At 41.5% G+C, this 22854-nt stretch overlaps 1 protein-coding gene across 1 annotated transcript in view; it reads right to left on the minus strand.

The window, feature by feature from the left end:
- GREB1L (GREB1 like retinoic acid receptor coactivator) overlaps positions 1-22854 on the minus strand; it is a 229354-nt gene that overhangs the window by 35558 nt on the left and 170942 nt on the right. Inside the window, exons 15-22 of the mRNA XM_084849730.1 lie at positions 20837-20971; positions 18608-18805; positions 17439-17619; positions 15065-15257; positions 13161-13294; positions 12144-12483; positions 5967-6082; positions 68-312 (exon numbers count right to left, since the gene is read on the minus strand). Coding sequence (XP_084705856.1) covers positions 68-312; positions 5967-6082; positions 12144-12483; positions 13161-13294; positions 15065-15257; positions 17439-17619; positions 18608-18805; positions 20837-20971 — 1542 coding nt within the window. The remainder of the gene's footprint in view (positions 1-67; positions 313-5966; positions 6083-12143; positions 12484-13160; positions 13295-15064; positions 15258-17438; positions 17620-18607; positions 18806-20836; positions 20972-22854) is intronic.

Below are 22854 nucleotides of genomic sequence, written 5' to 3' on the forward strand. Positions count from 1 at the left end.
TCGAATGCCTAAGACAAAAAGCATTCATTGACAAGGGCAACACAGAATGGTAAAATAAACAGCCAACCTGAAGTTCCAGTCACAGCACTGCTGTTACTCTGAGGTCTCTCCAAGTCGATCAACAGCTCATCAGCATCATTCTCACCGACACTGGCCTTCTCCTGCTCCTTCTCGCTAAGGTCAAGGGCCACAATAGGACGTCGGATTGCCTCCTTTGAAACATAGCAACATGCCAGGCCTACTTCTTGTTCTAAGGCAGTGCGAGTTAAATGGCTGGAGTCAATCAGTCGAAGATCACAATATTTCAAAGACCTGGAAAATATATAAGGAAGTTTTTGGGGACAGGGGCGGGGGAATGGCATTCTTGCCTTTTAAAATGTGAGTTACTTATCTGTACTGTTCCATGAAGGTGTGAAATAGAAAGGATTAGTTTTCCTGTAACAGAGATGGGGACTTTGATTGGATAGCCATAGGGATTTCTCAGTTTACCATCAAATCTTATTCCATCACTTTTCACCCCATCCAAATTTCTCCCTGGATTTTGCATTTCAAACTATCAGATCTTGTTTCCAGAATGGCACTAATACATTAGCAAGACATAATTCTTCTGTTGTTTAATTCTAGCCTTTGTTCTGACTGCTGTGCATGCACAATTTGCTGCGCTTGTCAGTTCATCCCTTCCCCCAGTACACGCACACACAGATTACACAGGTGCACATCAGTGCTTGAGTAAATCATTGTGCAAATATGACTAATGTGATCACATCAGGATGTGTTTTTTTTTACTATGATTTAATCAATACATATGGGCTCACTGATTCAATTACAGGACAAAAGGGACTCCTGCTCCGTTTGTACTACCATATCTAGATTCCTTTTTTCTGTTATTTAAACAACATACATATGTGTGATAGTGTATCAGTAACCTGTACAGAAAGAAGAAGGAGATATGAACTGAGAACTGCAGAAAATATACGCCAACATCATATGCGACTCTCGGGGCCGAAAAGGTTGTGCACCACTGGGCTAGGACTATAAAGCCTATGTGTCACCAACCCAAAGGATACCCTCTTTGCTTAGGAAAAATGCCTTTCTTGCCAAGGTGAACAAAAGCACACTCTGGTGTATTTATATTTCAGACTTAGAATGGTTTAATACTCATTCTCTCTCTCCAGAAAACCCTGAAAAACATAAGAGAACCACAGTCTAACAGAGGAATCTGAGCCAAAGTACAAATCCCAAGATGCATTGGTAGAAGCCAAATGGAAGTAGTTCTTATCTCATTTAAACTGTTTACTGCGCTATACCTGCTTTTATTGTTATTTTGTTGTTGCTGCTGTTTTCACTGCTGGTGGAGATTTTAAATATATTTTAAAGAAAATTGTTGGGGTTTTCAATTGAATGCTACCTTGGAAGATGGCTGAGTGGTAGCTAGGGATGTATGGATTGTGTAAAATCCATTCCATCTGCGTTTCATGGATTGTCAGGCAGCTTTTGTTCCATCGACGGGACTCATCGACGGAATCAGATTTTTTTAGTTTCTGAATTTGCACAGATTAACATTTGCACAAATTCGCACTTGTGAAAATGCAGGAATCCCCTAAAATATACACTTTCATGCTTTAGCCTATGGAGGAAATGCACACTGACAGCTGTTTTTCTTATTTTGCATATTTTTCTATTACTAAATTTGTGCATATTTTGGGAAAGTTAGAAAAACTGTCCACAAGTCTGCTGAATCCACCCGACTGGCGAAAAGCCAGTTCACTGCAGAATCCATGGGCCAGATTCATAAAAATCCAAACTCATTTGATTCTGTTGCGGATTTATCCAACATCCCTAGAAGCAGGCTTGAATTCTTTTAAACATAAAAAATGAACTGGAACAGTGTAGATATGACCTCCTTCTTTCTACAGGCTGGATCCAGTCTAAGTAAAAATGTGAAGGCCCATTGTAGTCATCCTCTCTGGGATAAACCAAATAATCTTAAACATGCTGGTGCTCAGATCTTGGCAAACACCTTCCTGAAGGAACTCCAGTAATTCTGAACCATCCATGTTCGAGATCCCTGCAATTCAAAGTGTTTCCATAGGTCTAGGATCCCCCTTGTGTGGAGGAGCTCTATGCACACAAGCCAGTATGTGCATAGAGCCCTTTCACAAGGCCAGTGAAGGTGTGGCCAGAGCATGCATCAACGAGGGGCGGGATGCTCTCACACATTCTTTCAATAGATGGGCAGTCGAATCAACCTCCGTCATGTCAAGGCATGATCCCTGTTTGTGCAGTGCAAGCTTGTATTTGTTTTGTCTCTCTTGTTCATGCTAGTATGTCTGCTAGATAACCCCATTCTTTCTCTAGCTTTCAGCTAGTGTTAGGCAAATCATGAGGCTGCAGAGGTCCTTGATGCACTATATCCAGCACTATAGTCATCTGCACCTGACATAGGCTTAAGAGGCTGATGGCATGCATGACCAATGGGGAAGCCACTAGATTTTATGGTACGGTTCTTCTGGATCATGGAAATGCAAAATGCTAATGGAAAGGTTAGCCCTTTATGGCAAACTGCTGATGGGAACTATCTCACTGGAGCTTTTGCAAAGGGCCATCAGGTATTTTCCCCTGAAGCAATGAACAAATTCATTGAAGGCTTTCTGAGCTTCCTTAGCTACCTGCCATCTCTCTATGTTTTGGGTTCAGCTAAACCTCTTTGCTTTATCTTCAGCAAGATGGCAATACACATCCACACAATAGTACAGTGTCTTTCCTGGGCAGTAAGGAGAACTTGAATGCCACCCTGACAACTGATGTACACCTTCTTGTCATACGTTACAAGAATGTGGCAACTCACCAGCTAAATCACTAAATTCTGATACTGTAGAAACCCGATGGGAATTTGGTCATTAACATTTCCTAGAGGCAGGCCAGGGAATTCAGGTCTCTGCCCATAAAGACCAATGTTTTCTGAAGCATCCCAGTTATCCACTGATCTATGTAGGCTTACTTAAAGTAAGTTCAATGAGACTCACTTCTAAGTAGAGATGTGTAGGATTCTGCTATTAGATGGCTATCTTCATCCCTACATAAATTAAGGGTCGCTCACATCCAGCTTTATGAGTACTGAAAGAGGCATTGCAGAGGTGCCCTGACAGATATCCTGATCCCCATTGTCCAGGGAAAGAACCTGGAATCAGAATGTCTTTCAGTTTGGGTTAGATATGTATCATTCTTCTGACTCAAAAGAGCCCACTCTTATGTCAGTAACAGCTCCTAGGCTGAAGCCAGAATAAGACCCTAGTACTACAACTGGACTTCCCCCAAACACAAAGAGTTTTCTGAGGCTGGGTGCTTCCAGGCCAAAGGGTGCTTCCAGACTGAGGGCTCCTAGCTCTACCAATCAAAAGGCACTATGCACTTATTCTGTCTTTTTCTCCTTAACAGATTTTTTTTCTAATCAGAAAAAAAAGATGGAAGCAGGGGTGGGAAAACATGGGAGGGTTACAAATGGGAGACAACATCATCTGGAATACAATTCCCCATAAAATTCCATGAACAAGGCAGGGCAATTGCAGAATAAAAAGTTTACCTGGAAGCACCCAAAGAGACCAAGCAGACTAGACCATTTTGGAAATTTAATGCCTTCTTCCTGTGAACTGATCAGAATGTCTCATACTCCCTGTGAAGACTTCCTAAAGATATCACCCAACTTGGGATCTATGCAGGGATGACTCACTATATTAGGGCTTGGACTTGATAGCTAAACATTCTGTTGCTTCAGCCGTAGATGTGGCACATCAGTATTGTAGTGTCGACGGCACAAGAGATGAACTGTTCCACAGATGCATCTGCCATCAGAGCTGTCTTAAAGTATAGCTGTTAGAACTAGCGATGAGCAAACTCACCCAAGTTAGTTTGTTATATATTCAGAAAGTAACAAATTCATCCATGTGAGTTGAATGATAGTTCTCCCTTAATTCAAGATCTCATTCCACGTACACAAGTTTTTGTACATGTGTAATAGCAAAGTGCATAAGGGAGCTGTAGTTTGGAACTGCGTAGTGAAGCATGATCTCATGCATCATCAAGTTATGTGCCCCCTTACTGATTGGTCCTTTTCGTGTGGCCAGCCTGCATGATGATATCAGGTGATGTTTACTTGCTGACTGCTGGTATATAGAGGAAAGAAGATGGACCTGCAGAATCTTCCCGCTCACAGACAAGCTGCCATGGTTGTGACAATCATGAGGAAAGCAGTTGTGGGCACACTGGATCATTCAAGGGTTAAACCAACTCAGTGCATGCGCAGAAATGGCATTGTTTAGATGCAGACAGCACATGATCCAAAGCTTGCAATCAGTTCAAAATGTAATAGCAAATTTGTAATACATCGATTTAGGCTTGCTACAAGGTGACCATTATGAACGGATGAGTTTGGACCAATGAGCTGACTAATTATGAAATGTGGAGGCACCACTAGTTAGAACCCAACTTTGAGGTGTCTGTTACCTAGAAACTTTTTAGCTGCCTGTCCATTTGTGCAAAAAGGAATGGCCACTACAAATACAGAGGTAGGAGCTGCAGACTGAGCCGACAGTGTGCCCACATGTACTGAAAATTATGCACATTTATCTTGGGGGGCTTTTTCACCTTCTGAAGTCATGACCAAGGATAAAGTCACCATCAAATGTTGCTCTTCAGGATCTGGAGGATTTAAGTCTGCAAGGAGAGGGGCTGCTTCAGCTTCATGATCTTGATAACTAGGCCCCCATTGCTGCCACTGGTGGGGAAAAACCCCTAATTTGTTCTCTTAACTTTGAGAAAGGCAGCTGGTATTTTAGTCTTTTATCTTCTAACCTGACCCAGCAGAATGCTTTCTCCCTTTCATTGATAAAGATGGAGAGCTGCTTCCTTCCCTGGGGGTTGTTTCCCACATCCTTCCTACAACTATCTCTCTAGAAATAACCAGTACCATTCTCTTCGGGAGTGCAGCTGGCAAAGAAGGGATTCATACGATTCCTTAGGAGCAATTCTCTTTGTACTGCCAGACAGACAGACTCCCTTTCCCAAACCTGATGAGGGGAGCAATGGTTGCTGCTTATTTCCTGTTGGATCAAAACCGCTCTGTTTCCTTATTTTGTGTAAAGACCCAAGACAGGATAGAAAGAAGCATGGAGCAATGCTGGAGAATGAATGCAACCAATCTCGTGCAACCTTGCCAGGAGGAAGAATTGCTCTAGGCATTAAGGAGTAACCATTTCAAAAGGTGAGTCACATACTTTGCCCTCCCTCAGAACTTCAAAGGAGGGTTTAAAAAAAAGTTACTGATTATTTTTCTATTGTGAACTGAGCGACAAAAGTCCTTAGCATCTTGAACAATGGTCACTGGACTTATTCTTAAGCAATGTTCATACCACCACCTTCTACCACAGGAGCTTGCCCCAAACCCATACCCACTATCTGAAGCTCTCCTCCAGATCCTGCCACCATGTGAAGTTAGAGGGCCATTTCAGTTGTGGCATCAAGTTTTTCGAATGTCATCCTCAGGAGACTCACTTGCTGCCAACTATGATGTAATTCTAGCAACAGGCAAAAACTTTTCTAATTGCCAGGATTTTAAGCTTTAATATCAATTGTATGCGGGTTTTCTTTGTTTTGCTGAAGTTTTCTGTTGAATTTTTACCCTGATGTTTTGCTGTTAAGTGTAATTTTTATTGAAGTTTTATTATCATGGTTATACACTACCATGATAGTTTGCTGAAGGAGAGTCTATAAAACCTTTGAAATCAATCAATTGATCAATCTTCCTTTCAACCAACAACATATTTTTACAACAGTTTGTGTGTTGTTTTTCTTCAGCCAAGAGGGAATAATTGTGCCACTCCATGTTATCAGATTGTAACTTAAAATAAGAAGCTGGAGATTATGCAGATATTTAAGGTTTTAAAATAATACTTGCACTCAGAACATACCTGGGAAATGTTTCCCCTAGTGGGTCCTTGCCAGTTAAAACAACAATACAAGGCAGACCTTCCAAATCCTGGTAAGTATGAGGAAACCAATCGTCTCGTTCATTTCCTCTCCACGCCTGTGAGAAAAGAACAGCAAGAAAGCTTGGAATCAATTTTTCATTATTTCTCATACATTCTCTGTACTAAAAACAGTCCTTGCACAGGTATCCAGATTCAATCGTTCTCTGGGGCTATCAGGATGCAGATGGTCTGCTGCATATTTCTCTCTTTCCCTTCCTGTAGATTTGGCTTCCAAAGCAATCCAATGCTTTGCAACTGGGTGGCCTTGGAACATTCATTATCCCTCAGCCTCACTTAAACGCACTTGTGACATGGGGAAATAAAGGTGATATATTGGGAAGATAAGCGAAGAACAAAATATTCTTATTTGTCAGGGATGAAGAAAGTTATCCAATCAAGTATAACAATGCCAATAAGGAAATAAAGCAAATATTAAGATCTTTTATAAAGCTGGAGACACATCAGCTTCTTATATTGCAGAGATTAACTCCAGAAAGGTGAAGAGAACCCATCATACCAGCAAGGTAAATACTGTATATAAAACGGACAGTGGTAGTGACTTGTTTCCCATAGCCAAAGACAAATTAAAATATAATAACATGATTTAAAAGAAAGCCAGGGCTGATGGTCTCAATATGTCTCAGACTTCAGTTGTAAATACACTTATTAGGCCAGCCTTCCCCAACCTGGTGCTCTCTAGATGTGCTGAACTACAACTCCCATCACCCCAATGGCCATCCTGGCTGGGGATGATGGGGGTTTAGTCCAACACATCTGGAGAGTACCAGGTTGGGGAAAGCTGTACTTGGTGTAGGGATGTACGTATGAAAAATCATTTCAGTTCATTTTTGATCAGGATTTAGCCAGTTCACACTTTCCAGACCAAACATAGACTCAGATGAAATCTGCAGCTGAAGTCTGAACATTTCCGAGCTTGCAATGTGATTCGCGTATGTCTAAAAACATGTGTCTGGCAGCATTGTATATTTGAAAAATCTGCGTGAAAAAATGCATTCTTTTGAAAAATGCACACAAATAGCTTTAATCAATGGGAGAAGAACACGTACATTTCAAAGACATGCACAATTGATGTGGTACATCTGGGAAATTATGCATAAATATTTACACAAAAAGAAAAAAGAAAAAGTCCACAATGATATAGACACGAGACAGAACGAGCTTTGAGATGGAATTCAGAAAACTTCGGTGAGCTCAAATTTTGCTGATTCGCACATGCCTCACTCGGATAAGACCTATTAAAAACTGACTTAGTTCCAAGCAAACATGATGATATATTTCTACCATCAGTCACTGGAAAGAAAAGAAGTTATCTATTCTCATAAGAAACAAAATTATCTTGGCATTACAAACAGTAACATCCTGGAATGATTAACTACTATCGAGGACACAGAATAGGCTGGCAGTGCCTTTTTTTTAAAATAAAACAAATGGTTACTTAAAGTATTGGAAACTCTTTGGACCCAACACCCCACAGATATTTCATTAGAATGAAAATAAAACTGTTAACACTTGAAATCTGCTAGAACTAAGGGTTCTACTTTAAGAACAAAGTAGTGACAACAGTGAGAGCAAACTATGGCAGTTTGGACCAATGGAACATTCCTTGCCCCTATACAGTAAATCAAAGTCATACTTTTACCAAACCATACAAGTTTTAAAATGTCATTTTTTTCACATTAACATTTACAAGTGACAAGCTTTGCTCTAAAATTATCATTAACTTCTTAAAAGCCCTCTCACTTAAACTGCAGTCTTCTGCTTACATATGTGGGAGCAAGCCCATTGAGTTCAATGAGACTTACTTCTGAGTAGACATATATAGGTATAATCGAATACAACTCAAACCAATCAATATTTTAAACATTACTTGAGTGTAACCGTTCTGTGACCTTTTCTCTTAAAGCTCTGGTCATCAACTCTCTGGGTGGTTCAAGGCTTTTATCCTACTTTGTCAAAACAAATTCCCATAAATTCTGATCTCACAAATTTGAATCCCACCATTTTGCTACCAAATCATGACCTAATCCCCTATGGCTCCCCAAAACACCAGCTACCACCACCAACTGATTTATACAGAGAGCAGTATGACTCTCCTCTTTATATACTTAGTATGTGGGGGTGAAATATACCAGTCTTCAATTCCACTCAGGGCAAAACATAGGTATTTAAAGGAATGAATATGTATGTAACAGTTCAGACAGAATAAGCAGTCTTAGAATCATAGAATAGTAGGGTTGGAAGGGGCCTATAAGACCATTGAGTCCAACCCCCTGTGACATGGGGAAATAATCACAATAATGTTCTTAAAACCTAACTCCACATATCTGCTTTCAATAGCTTCTCTCCCATCTCATTCACACCCCGCCTCTTACTCTGCTCACTAATTTACCTGACCCCTAATTTCTCTCACTATCTCTGTCCTTCCTAACTCAACTCCCTCCTTCCCTGACCTCCCCCGTTCTCCTTCTAACTGACTTTCTCCATCCACCATTATGGTCTCAGCTGTCAATCATTCCCTCCACTCACTCTTCTGTTACAATAGGATTGCATCATTAATTGAACTAAAACTACTGAGGGACAGTCCAAATAAATGGACTAAAAATCAGGTTTGTCAGTGTCACTGGGAAGATAGGATATTAACATGTATAGCAAAGGAAACCAGTGAGCTGGATATTCCTCCTTATCCTACCTTAAGGTTTCACAAAGAAACCTTATTAGGAAGAGAATGTTTAGCATTAGATTAGCTCACCTAGAGATTAATCTGGAAAGCAATCAGAGTAGTTAATTCAGTATAAGTCATATGGTATTTCTTTGGACGTTGGAGCATTACAGTGCTGATTAATAGAAGAGACTAAGTTCCAGCAATTAGTGGCAAGCCAGTATCAACCACTTGCCTTAAATGGTATCAGTGAAGGGGGCCAGTCAGGATATTTTTAGAGGAAAAAAAAATGCTAATAATTAGATCAATTACATTTGATGTCCAGATCATGGGCCAAAAATTCCTATCTTTAAAAATTCTAAAATAATGTGTTTTTTCTCTCTCCATGTCTAGCATATTTAAGAATCAAGTTCTGGATTGTTTTAAAAGATAAAAACATTGATTCTTGCAATGAATTATCAAATCAAACTTGTCCAGTTATTTCAAACATGTAATGATGTAGAATACAGGGCTGTGCACTGCTTCAGCCCAATGCTTGAACTCCGAGCTGATGGGGTGCTTCAGGCCCCTTCTGAGGCAAGGTGAATGAAGTGGAACAAAGCAAGTCAGGTCTTTCCGACGTGCCTTGGGGCAATCCGGAAGCCCAGCCACACTGCTGCCACCGCTGCCCAGCCCCCAGCATCTTACCTGGGCCCTCAGAATGCGCAAGGCAGTTGTCTTCTTGTTCCAGGGAGTCACTATTTTTTAAATGGTGACCCCCTGTATTTCCAGACATAGATCCTGCACAAATGGTCCAGGAGATGGTGGTAGTGGTGACGACTCCCTGGAACAACAAGATGGCTGCCAGTGCATGTTCTGAGGGCCCAGGTAAGGCACTGGGGGCTTGTGCAGCATGTGGGCGGGGGGAGAAGTGGGATTCGGCCAGCTGAATTCCACTTTGGCTCCAGAGGCCAAAGTGGTTCAGGGCCCCCCTGAATCAGCCCAAAGCGAATTGGTCCTGCCTCAGAAGCCCCAAAGCAGCCTCTGAGGCAGATCAGAAGGTCCCTGCACAGCTCTAGTAGACTACTCCTTTAAATACATGGTGTTAGCAAGAATGGGAAGTGGTAGAACTACTTATTTCACATCCAGAAAACCACTCCGAATAGCAAACAAGAGTCCAATCCTGAATACACTTATTCTAGAGTAAGTCCCATTAAACCTAATGGAACTCACTTCAGGATGACATACATAGGATTCTGTATCAGTTGTTGCAAGAGTCATCAGACTGCATAGAGGACAAGGCTGTGGTAACTTTAAAAAAATCTATGATGGAGGAAGTTTCTGAACGATGGAGTGGTGATTTGATCTGTATGTCTTTCCTCCTTCCCTGCTTCCCTCTGGTGTATGTGGCTCTGGATCTATACAATAAGTAACATATAATGAAGGGAGGAAGAAGGAAAGGACAAACTGCAGCACAGGTAGAGGGATGGGGTATCCGAGGCTAAATCTGCTTGTCTCTAAGGGCTAGCAATTGTAGCTGAAGCATGAAATCTAAGCCTGACTACCCAAACAGAGATGTGTACTTTCGCTTTAAGTATGCAACAAGCAAACAAACAAAAACACCCAATGACGTGGCTATTAAAAAATAGCTAGGGTCTCTCACCACACTTATATGTAATGATGTTCTCTTTAGAGGGGATTAACTGAACAAAAACTGCCTTGAAGATGTGTGCACAGGAAGGAAGAAACTTCCAGTGACAGTTCCCTCTCAGATGTTTGCTCTTCTCCATCTGACATTTCCTCTCTCTCTCGCCCCCTCATAGATATGCTATGTATTATGAATCACTCCTTTTGAGGTAAAAGAATAGGTCAGAAATTGGACACCTAACAGTGAGTCAATGAGTCAGTATGGTGCAGTATGTTTTAGAAGTTCCCCTGTGCAGAGGCCTGTGACTAATTCCTTTCTCAGGGCTAAGGGAAGACGTCAGCTCTTCTCTTAGTGATTGACTTCCTTTTGACCACTGGTGATCTGCACCTCAGTGCAGAATAGATTGGGAAACAGTGCAGATTGGATCATGCCACCGGGTAAGCTCACAATCTTTCCTGCTCAAGAGGAGACTGCAAGTTTATATTATCCTGTTCCATGGGTTCTGCTCAGATGCATGAAGTAAAATATAATCACCCTGTACTGTGGTTTGTACATCACTTGAGACTGAAATGAGGGGAAAGGAATGGAGGTGTTGTCTTTGTAAATCATGCTCAGCTCAGATACATTTTGTTTATCTTCAGGGTTCTCTGTTGACTTTCTCCACTAGGCAGAAATTGACTAATCCTTTTGGAGACCACCCTGCTTATCCCATGATTTGTAAACACAGGATTGTGATCCTCAGTGAACTGTTACTTTTCAACAACAACAACAGTTTTGTGTTGCTATTTATTCTGAATAAAAAACTGCATTATGAGTGATCTCGTACTAAGAGCCTGATCCTATGGATGATTGTCTGCAGTCAAACTAGTCAACACCTTAAACTCAGTAAGAATATGGTAGCATATTTGGACAATGGCCCTTGCTACTTGGGACTTACGTTTGTGAGTTAATATGCAAATGTTGTGGCAGCCACCTTGCAGCGGGGGATCCTTGGCTCTATCGACATGTATAACAGGGGAGGCCAACCTCCAGCCCACAGGCCTAATCTGGTCATGCAGCATTTCCCAGTCCAGCCCACGGAGAGTTGAACACCATCTGCAGACCCCTCCCCCTGACCTGCGCACTCTCCCACACATGGTGCACCATGAGGTGGAGAGTGACACAAAAGGGAATCCATTTGTTATCTCCTGTCATAGATCAGGGATAACTGGGATTCCTCCATTCAGTGGGGCAGGAAGAACGTCCCTGCATGAAGAAAAAGTGGATGGGGCATGGTGATGTCATGGGAGGGGAAGGGGCTTTGAGGTGGGGCTGGCCCCCTGGCTTGATCCAGGGGGACAATCTGGCCCCCAGAAAAAATAGGTTGCTTGCCCCAATGTATAAGCTTATACTCAATGCTGACATCCTCCACCACGTCCCCACCATATCCCATTTTTGCCCCATATTACTTCTGCAACACCAGTCTCAGAAGCTGTAACAGTTTGCAAAATCCTAGGAGTTTTGCTAATGCAGTATACCCACTAATAATGCAATAGCTCAGGGACACCTGCAGCTATCTTTTTTTTTTCCTTTGCACACGGATGATGATCAAATTATTAGGCCATCAACTGTTGTGTATTATTTCTTAAACACTGATGTAATACTAAAAAAATAAGTTTGCCTACTCAGAGCACCATATTGCATGGTCAAGGTGAGACAGTATCTGAATTAGTGAGGTCCAGTGAAATGTAGCTTTCCTACATATTTATGATGGCCCTTCTCCATGGGAAATTTAATACCCAAGTCAAAGAACAACCAAGTATATACTAACCTTTAATCTCTTCACAAAGTGCTTGGCCACAATAAGTTCTGAAGCTGGGTTCCCCAAGATAATCTCAAAGCGATACTGCAGGCCTAGTTTGTCCCGTGCTTCTTGTAGCCTCTCTTTGGCCAGCATGGCCAGCTGAATAGAGGGAATCCTAATGACTAGCATATGGCCGCGGCCATTCTTATCTTTGCCCGGTGCAGTGATGATGTCATCCATGATGTTGAGAGTCTCAGGAGTGCTGTGGTCTCGGAGCGAGGCCATGGTGGTGAGAGCCATCAAGGCTTCCAAATACTGCTGAATCAGCAGGTAGCAGCGAATCACCATGCTGTGCAGCTTGGGGTACCTTGAAAGGAATACAGCTCTGTTTTAGTCGAGTCCAGTCAGTCTATGCTGGTCCGAAGTCAGTCTGGACACCAGGCAACAAAGGCAAGGAAGAGATTTCTGCCACGCATACTTTGGAATTCCCCAAAGTGCTCTCGTTTTAAATAAACGATTCACTGTACAGGCATTGTCCTGGTATACATTTCTATCTTTATGGCTAGCAGAAATACAGATGGGCCCTAGTAATCACAAACAGCACAACCTTCCCCAACCTGGTGCCCTTCAGATGTGTTGGACTGCAACTCCCATAATTCTCATAATGGCTGGGAATTATGGGAGTCGCAGTCCAATACATCCAGAGGGTATCAGGTTGGGGAAGGCTGCAACCCATTTTATGGTACCACTGCTGAAGGTCTGTGATCAATCCAGATATAATTTAACTTCAGCACTCTAGTCACATGCCTCGGGTTTTTACACAGGACAGATATTAGCCCTAATAATGCTAGGGGTTGTAGTTTTTCAAGACAGCAAAACAACACTTAGGCTGCAATCCTAAATATATGGTAGGGATATTGTCCTCATGAAAAAAATAGTTGACCTTAAAACACATGCACATCATATTTGGAACTAACTCTTTCCTGATCACTGCTCATTAGTGACCTGAAGCTTTCTGAAGCTCGTGAGCCCAAAAGTATTTACCTCTCTAAGAGTGTATTCACCATTTTTTCAAATGTTTCATCACATCTCAGGAGAGGGCTTGTGATTCCCCACTGCAGAGATTTGCTGTATTCATTCAAGCCAAAATATAGCTTCTCATCTTGGCTTAGTTCCTCCTGTTCCAAACAGAGATATTGCAAGCAAAATCTTACGATTTATTCTTACAAACAGTTTATACTTGTCCTACATCTAAATCATTATCATGTTCTTCCTCTCCCTGTGAAAATGAACATCATTATGTCCATATATCTTATTAATGTCTTCTTTCAGCATAAACAGGATATTAAATACAATTGTTTAATATTGCCACAACTAGTGATGGATGAATCTGTCAGTTTTGGTTTCTTTCAGTTTTTCCACTCTTAAGTTCAGTTAATTCTGAACACTGAGACTTTTTTTTAAAGTTCACATGAAAATTCATATTTATTTTTTGTGCATTTCTCCTAATACACACATTTGTATGCAATTTTGCCTAATATACGTATTTTGCAAGCAATTTTCTTAATATAATGCATTTCTGGATGTTATTTTCACTAATATACACATGCGTGTGCATTTCCCCCTAATATACACATTTTTGTATACATTTGGAGAACTTCACTGCAGAGAACTGTGATTTTAAAAGATAACTGAGTTTTGGTTCATGTATTTGTTGGAAAGTGCAACATAGGATAATTTCTCATTAAAATGCATCTCAGAAAAAAGAGAAACAGGTTCCCAGGGCGCAAAAAAAATTATTGCAGGGCTTTCATATACGTGTGTGTGTGTGTGTATGTATATATATATATAGATATATATATCCTGAAAACCTGTTTCTCTTCTTTGTGACTTACTTTGGATGCTCACCTCCTTCTGTTTTCTTATTAAAATGCAAACTGAGTGAATTTTCTTCCCATCACTAGGCACAACCTTATGGTATTCAGATTTTTTAGTAATCCTTTCTAGAAGGACCATAATGATCCCAAATAATAAGTTTCCTATTGTCCCTCCATGAGGGAAGTGTATTACTGCAATATAGACAGTCTGAAAGCTCCAGTTAGTTCAGAATGCAGCTGCTAGACTGCTACCAGGAACCAGGAGGTGGGCTCCTATCACACCTATTTTGAAACAACTTAATTGTCTCCCTGTTCACTTCCAGGCTCAATTCAAAGTGCTTGCCCTTAAAGCCCTGTGTTGCTTAGGACTCACATATCTACTGGACAATCTTATTCTGTATCAATTGGCTAAACACCGAGATCTACATCTGAGGTTCTTTTCCAGGTGCCCCCACCATCAGGTGGGTGGCAACCAGGAAGAGAGCCTTTTTGGTGGCAGCACCAAGTCTATGGAGTACACTCCCCAAGGAGGCTTGCCTGGCACCCACAATGCTATCACTTTGGTGCCAGGCAAATAACTTTTTTTACTTTCCCAGGCCTTTTCATATTACTATCTTTTAAAAGTCTTTTAATTTGCTGTGAGGTTTTGTTGATTAGAGGGGTTTTTGTCTTGTGATTTTATTTTTTAGTTGTTTTCTAATATTTGTATTTTTGTTTACTGTTTTGTAATTGCCCTGGAAATGCCAACTGACCACTGAGGGGCAGGTCATACATTTCTCAAAATAAATAAAGTTCATACCATTACTAAACAATTTCTTGGGGTTCCTAATGGCAGATGAAGCAACTGGCATGCCAATTAGTGGCCACAATGAATGATGAGCAAGATGAGCATCACATGCAGCCTCTTACTTCTTAGATGCCATCAAAGTTTGGCTACAGCCTTTATTAAATTAACAGAGTAAAATGCCTTCTGTCTTTATGACATCAACAGGGCTAAAGACCAAAGATGCTCACAGGGAGCATGTAAACACTTCCTAAGAACTGTATTGAAGTTGTGACATTGAGACTTACCATGTTGCCAAACTGTATCCAGTGTACCTCATTGGCAGAGCTGATTCTGGACTGCAGAGTCTGAAGAGCATATGGGAAAGAACTCACTTGGAGGACAAGGAGGTTAAAAGCTTCAAGAACTTCTCTGCAGTTTATTACTCTATCAGCAAGTCCATGACTTGGCTCACCATGGGACAGAGAGCTTGAAATGGCACTAGGAAAAGAGACAAAAGATGTAGCTTTTGCTGTCCATTTCACATCCTTAAGATTAAAATGGTGACTGAAGGAGTCACTTGGTCCACAAAGAATCAGTAAATTCACAGGGTGTTAATGTACAGACCTAGAAAGAATGGCTTAATGTCCTTAATGTCCTCTACAAAACAATAAAAGTAGGTTTCATGCAAATGTCTGTTGTCCTGCTTAAAAGCAGATGTGGTACCTGCTGAAAAACTTATCAATTGGTGGTACCAACTATATAGAGGTTAGTTCTGAGGCCTCCAGCCATATGGTGAGCAAGATTATCATTACCATGTCCCAAACTTCCATAGATTTTCAAGTGGTTGTGGAGCCAATTTCAAACTAGCAAATTTGAAGCAGAGATTAGCAACATACAGGCCCTGGTGTGGAGAACTAAAAACTGCCGTCCATGCCTAATCACTATGCTATGCGAAATCTCTGATGCCCAGTGCCAGTATCCTGGATCTATGAGCTCTATGACTCTGCCTGTTTTGTATCAAAGCAGTTAGCAATGACAATGCATCATACAAAGCACCACGTTGGAGATCCCAGACCTAGATTCTTGTCAATATAATCTAAGGTAGGCCCTAGCAAACATTACAGTAATAGATCAAGCATATCCTGAAGCCTTATCCTTAGTCCTCCTAGGCCACTGCAATAAAGCAAACACCACATACCACCAATCACCTTGTCACCAGAAGTATCTCTGACATACCAGACATGTGCATTATACCAAGGGAAAGTCCACTGTACCTGCAACACTTCATAAACATAGAGCTCATGAATTCAGGCAACCAGAAGGGCATTACAAACATAGTTGCCTATTCTTAAACCTAGTGTGGGTGTTTGGATGATCTCGGGGGTGAAAGAAACCATTGTGATTTTTTTCCCCTCCCCTGCAGGCACACATGACCGCAATTTGCATAATTATCTGCGATGCAGCACAGATTGCTGTGTTGTCCAAACCTGGCATGGCATATGGCATGGGTGGCTTCTTACCCACACCCCTTTGGGTTGTGGTGTTGGTGAGAAGTCACCCTGCTGAGCACCACACTGGGTTTGGATGACACAGCAACCCATGCTGCATCATGGGTAATTATGCAAATTGTGGTCATGTGCGCAGCACATGCAGGGGAAGAAGTCAGAAACAAAATTCAAAGTGATCTTGATAGGCTGGAGTGCTGGGAAGAAAACAAGAGAATGAAATTTATTAGGGATAAATGTCAAGTTCTGCACCTAGGAAAAAGAAACAGAATGCACAATTACAAGATGGGGGATACTTGGCTCAACAACACTACAAGCGAGAAGGATCTTGGAATTGTCAATCACAAGCTGAATAATGAGCCAACAATGTGATGTGGCTGCAAAAAAGGCCAATGCTCTTTTGGGCTGCGTTAATACAAGCATAGCTTCCAAATCCCGGGAAGTACTAGTTCCCCTCTACTCAGCACTGGTTAGGCCTCATCTGGAGTACTGTGTCCAGTTCTGGGCACCACACTTTAAGAAGGATGCAGACAAGCTGGAGAGGGTTCAGAGGAGGGCAACAAAGATGATCAGGGGACTGGAAACAAAGCCCTATGAAGAGAGACTGAAAGAACTGGGCATGTTTAGCCTTGAGAAGAGAAGACTGAGGGGAGAGATGATAGCGCTCTTCAAGTACTTGAAAGGTTGTCACAGAGAGGAAGGCCAGGATCTCTTCTCCATCATCCCAGAGTGCAGGACACGGAATAATGGGCTCAAGTTACAGGAAACCAGATTCCGGCTGAACATCAGGAAAAACTTCCTGACTGTTAGAGCAATACAATGATGCAACCAATTACCTAGGGAGGTGGTGAGCTCTCCCACACTGGAAGCATTCAAGACGAGGCTGGACAGGGATGCTCTGACTTGGATTCCTGCATTGAGCAGGGGGTTGGACTCGATGGTCTTATAGCCCCCCTCCATCTATGATTCTAAGCCACAATGGTTTCTTCTGCCCCCACAATTGTCCAGACATGGTCAAGAAATATGTCTTTACCACAGGTTTGAAAGGTATGGTTCACCCTTGCTGCAACGGCAGGAGAAGGCACTCCTTGCCACACAAATTACTAAAAGCCCCTGAAACAGCTTACTAAAAACTCCTGAAATTCATTATACTGCTTTACTTTGCATGAATTACCTTGTTAAATCTACATGGGCATTGTCATGCACCAGCACAAAAAGGGTGTATGGATTCTGCTTCACTCGCCTCATGAAAATGTCGAACTTGGTTTGAATCTCATTGTCTAGCCGCACCACATATTTTTCAGCTCTTTGGTAAGCTGCTCCATTTTCTTCAAGGCCCAAGTCTACAAGAACACCTGGGGGAAAGAAATGGGGTTGGGGAGAGAACTTGGTTTTTGCCCCAAAATAAATAACAAAACATGTCAAAAGCAGAGTGGAGACTGTACCAGCTTTGCTTCAGGATAGACCCAATGCCAACTCAGCCATTACTCTCTCTCTCAATCTCTCTCTCAATCTGTGTGTGTAAGTGTGTGTATGTGTGTGTGTATATAGATATAATGGCTGAAAACTTGGCTCAACTTTTTTTTTTTTGGTAGTTTTCTGCCCCTAAAGACAATGGAACACCTTCATAAAAAATGTTCTCCACCAAAGAAATATTCTGTATTAAATAGTCCAATGTGCTTGCATTTTTATTTTATCTAATGTGGGTGTTCATAAGTGCAGCTTTTTTTCAAATGCCTTTGGCTGCACATCATTGGCAAATTTGTCCAAAGCCACTGTGTATCTTCTTTAATAATGCATGTGTCAAAATTGCACACAGAATTCAGCATCCTGAAACTATTTACTTGCGTTTTTTAAAATCAAGTTTCTAGTCTTGACAGCTGTCAAGATAGGCCTGAAAATATATGAGTAATACCTGGTGTAATCTCAAATCCCAAATCAGAGGAAAAGTGCCCAGCAGAGCTTGCAGTAGGAAGAGGTTCAATTTCCTACAGAGCCCCTCCCCTGCCTTCCCCATGACTAGGAGAAACAGACTTATGAAACAATAATCAAATATTTATCAATGTGCCTAATTTGCATAATGTCTACAAGACACAGAATTCTTTCTTTGGTGCAGAATTCTGTATACCTTGGTTTACAGTTCTGATAGTGCTAAAACAAAAAGAAGAGAATACACAGCCTGATTATGATCTTCATTCACAGGAATGCAGCTGCAAATATCTTTATTAACCAAGATTGCAGGCTGGATTTGTTTACTTAAGTGGGAAACACCATGAATTCAGTCCAGGCATATCTAAACACCTTGTTGGATTTAACACCCTTCTTTTTGCTCTGCTTTTTTACCTGATTGTCGAATCCGTTGAATGGTTTGTTGGACCAACACCTCCGAACGAGGGACTACAACGATGAAATCTACTTTGCTGAAGTGGCCCAGATCCAGGCTTTGGTTGCCACTATCTGCAATGGCACATACCTGCGACAAGAGCTTTCTGGCAATTGTGAGCTGTGGTTGATAAATCTGGAAGGTTTCAGTGTCCAAATCTAGGAGAAAGCAATACCATAATTTATCTTCTAGTCCCAGACATGCCTGATGATGAGTTTCCCTCTTGGAGGCTAAGCAGGCCTGGGCCTGGCCAATACCTAGATGTGAGGATTCTGGGGGAACATCCCATACTCTACATTCCCCCCCCCCCCACACACACACACGTATGGCACTTTCAGAGCCTGGGAGAGGAGGAAGGCAAGATTCAAATCTCACAAATACATTTATTTCCATTTTAACACAACATCCTTTTGGCACATCATATTAACAGAAGTCACTCAACAGAATATATATTTCAGGTGTAATGGAAATTGCCCATGGGTTTAAACTGGGGCCCAAATGGAGATAAGGAGGATTATAGCCTTCTTTAAATTTCTTGCTTTCAGTGAAAAATGGCACAGGGGTAAGGATTAACACCCCTCCCACACGTTGTAGTCTCAGTCGAGATGAGAGTCCCCTGTGGCTGCCTTTTGTTGAGAAAGGGCATAATAGCATTTTTAATGAGCACACAATGTAATGTACGGTTTGGCTCAAAACAGACAAGATAATGGGTAAGATACTGTTTGTAAGCCAAGAAATTTTGCTTTTGAAGATGGGCTCTAGATTTCAGAAAGGATTTTAATGTGTTTAGGACTGAGGAACCAGAAGGGAGTTTCATGGGAAATATTTCACCAAGATAACCTTTGAAATAAAATAAAATAAAATAAAAAATAGGGAAAGTCATGCCATTCATATATTTCCCCTTATTAAATACGAAATTCACTGCGGCCAAATACCATTGTCATATCTTACATTCAAGAATGCTCTTTTCCTAAAATTGAATTATTGATAGTTGTGCAGTGGAATCCTAAGTATGATTACTCAAAAGGAAGTTCAGCTGAATCATGGAACTTACTCCCTACTGGGTATTTTTAGGATTATTCCCTTTTAGCAGTAGGCTAATTATAGCAATGCATGTCTTTGTAGGAGAAATGCCATTTCTGACTAGGGAAAGGTGTGACAAGAGTCTTCCCCAACCAGTTGGCCTTCAGACATGTTGGAGTTTAGCTCCTATTATTCTAGCTAGCATGGACACTGGACCTGCTGGCTGGGAATGATGGCAGCTGATATCCAACACATCTGGAGAGCATCAGGTTGGAAAAAGCTGCGTGATAATATGGCCCTTATGTTCCAAAAGTGATATATAAATAATTTTTAAAATATATAATTTTAAAAAATATAAAACTACCCCTGCAGCATGTTTAAAAAGCAAAAGCAATTTCATGTATGCATGCATGCAAGGGATCTTTCAGCTTTTTCAGTCAATAGGACACAAAATGTCATATATGCAACAATAAAAAATTGAAAGCATTTGGGATCACTTCCTGACACCATCCCTCTATCTCCCAAGTTCATAATTCCTTCCACATAGGAAAACTGGTTCTTTCAAAGATTATGATCAGGAATAGGTTGTTTCTGTTATAGCATTTTGTTATCAGTAGCCTGTTATGCCTGTTATGTGCCAAACTTTAGTTTTATTTCATTTTGAGATGATTTGTGATTTTGTGAAATAGCTTAGAGCTAACAAAAAACATTTTTCGGCTTTAGTCACTATGGCCCCAATAATGGGTGGAGGGTCTGATAACTGTGAGCCCTCTCAGCACTGCACTGATACATCCCCCTCCTAATCTGTTCTTTAATGCAGGCAGTCAATCTTCCGCAAACTTTGTTTGTTTGTTTATTTATTTGAATTCTATACCGCCCTATAGCCTAAGTTCTCTGGGTGGTTCGTAACAAGCATAAACCTGGAAGCCTGATTCTACAACTGTAGAACTATTGAAAGCAGTTCTCCTTGCATGGCCAGGCCCAGGAAAGTCCCAGTAATCGTTCCATGTCCATGGCATTCGATTCTCACTTTTTCAATGGTTTTACTGTCTGGGCTGGTGGAGTGAGGCCAGGGTAGAATGGTTGCCTTATTCTCCAGTCCCTAGACATCAGCTACAATTTGGATTTGACATACGTCATTTCATTTCTTGTGAGGCAACCCTTACCCAGTTCTTGGGTGGAAACCATGGCAGCTGCTTCTTGAGATGATACACATTCATTAATACCTCCATTGAAAGGGATTACAACATTATCTCCTCGTCTCTGTTGCATTGTCTCGAGCAGCTTGTCTAATTCATCGCCTAGTAAAGAATTTGCTTTTAGAACAAAAATGTATCTGAACAGGCTGTAATACATCCCTAGGAAACCTTCACAAGAAATGGTGGAAAGACAGACTGTGTCGTATTTAATACCCAACCTCGATTTTTGCCCAAATAGTCATAGAATCATCGAATAGTAGGGTTGGAAGGGGCCTATAAGACCATTGAGTCCAATGTCCTGCTCAATGCAGGAATCTAAGTCAAAGCATCCCCAACAGATGGCTGTCCAGACTCATCTTGAATGCCTCCAGCATGGGAGAGCCCCCCAACCAATTACCTCCCTAGGTAATTGGTTCCATTGTTATATTGCTCTAACATTCAGGAAGTTTTTCCTGATGTTCAGCGGGTTCTGATCAAATAAAGATTCACATAAAGGTTAGAACATCGGGGGCTAGAAACCATAGGAATGGGAAAGGCGACACTGCTTTGTGGTGGTTATGTTCCTTCCTGGAGAGCAAGTTCCAGAAATAGTGTGGGGGGGTTGTGTCTTCCCCCCACTCCCTCTCTGCCCATGTTTTCCTACATCGTTCCACAAGGTTCAGTTTAATTTTCTATGCTTTTTAACATCCCCATGAAACTACAGGGAAAGGTTGTCCAGAGGTGTGTGGTATCTAGGCTGCTGATGTCACCCAACTCTATTTCTCCTTTTCATCAGATCCAGGTGTGGCAGTTCCTTCTCTGAATAACTGTTGGGAATCACTAATGGATTGGACAGTCATCCACGAGAAAGCATAGTTAGTGGTTGTTGAAGACTTAAGGGATTGGCTAGTTGGGGATGTGCTTGATGTGGATGAGCTCATACTCTCCCCTAAGAAGGTTCACAGTTTGGGGCAATTGTACCTAAAGGACTACAGATTCCCAAAGGAACCTGCAAGAATGCCAAGGCCATCCTCAAAAGCCCTTTTCTAGGTGCTTTCACCTTCAGAGTTGAGGCAGATGGAAACAAGGGAAGAGACCTTTTCAGTGATGGTGCCCCATCTATATAATCCTTTCTTTAGAGCGGCTTATTTGTTGTGAAATTTTAATCTTTCCAGTGCCCAGTGAAGGTCTTTTTATTTACCCAGGAGTTTTAATCTGTCTTAATGCAGCTTTAGGCTGTTTCACTGCTTTTAGTATTGGATTTCATTGTTTTTATTATACATGCAAGACAGCCTGAAAATTTTAAATATTTTAAACAAACAGTGCAAACCACTCTTGGACCTAGCATTGCTGCTAGATTCTCAGATAGCAGCTGTGGCTCAGAATGCCTTTTATCAGCTTTGGTTGATTTCAGCTGTGCCTGCTGCTAGATGAAAGAGATCTGGATATTGTCATTCATGCCCTGCAGACCAGATTGGACTCTACACAGGGACATCTGTAAAAACTGTCTGGAAACATTCTGATTCAGGATGCCAGTACCACCCATTTGTTAACATGTGTGAGTTGGTAGGAATATCTCACAGCCATTCTGAAACATTTACATTACTTATCACTTTACTTCCAAGCTTGGTTCAAAGTGCTGGTTTTCATCTTTTAAAAGCCTCCAAGTCCTGGGCTCTGACTATTTCAGGAATTGCCTTTTCCTGTATAAGGCCTGTCCTCTCAGAGTTCCTAGAACTGTACTTCAAATGTCTTCTCCCCAGCTGAGATTAACTTCTTCCAAGAGCACAGCCTTTTTAATTATGGCTCCCGAGCTGCAGGATATATGCCCCGGAGAAACTTTTCTATGTTCTTCCTTGCTTGGTGTCATGACCCTGAGTTTGACTCTCTATCTTTGGAGAATGAGACCATGGATTCAGAGGACGTATTGGAGTGGGAGAGGGGTTTGCCTCAGAAGCTCCACACAAGAGGAGTCTGTTTTGTCAGCACCTCTCTAGCTAGAAGCC

The sequence above is a fragment of the Heloderma suspectum genome, chromosome 4, assembly GCF_057233095.1.
Source record: "Heloderma suspectum isolate Gila_16-S chromosome 4, 16-S_ref, whole genome shotgun sequence".
Taxonomy (NCBI): Eukaryota; Metazoa; Chordata; class Lepidosauria; order Squamata; family Helodermatidae; genus Heloderma; species Heloderma suspectum.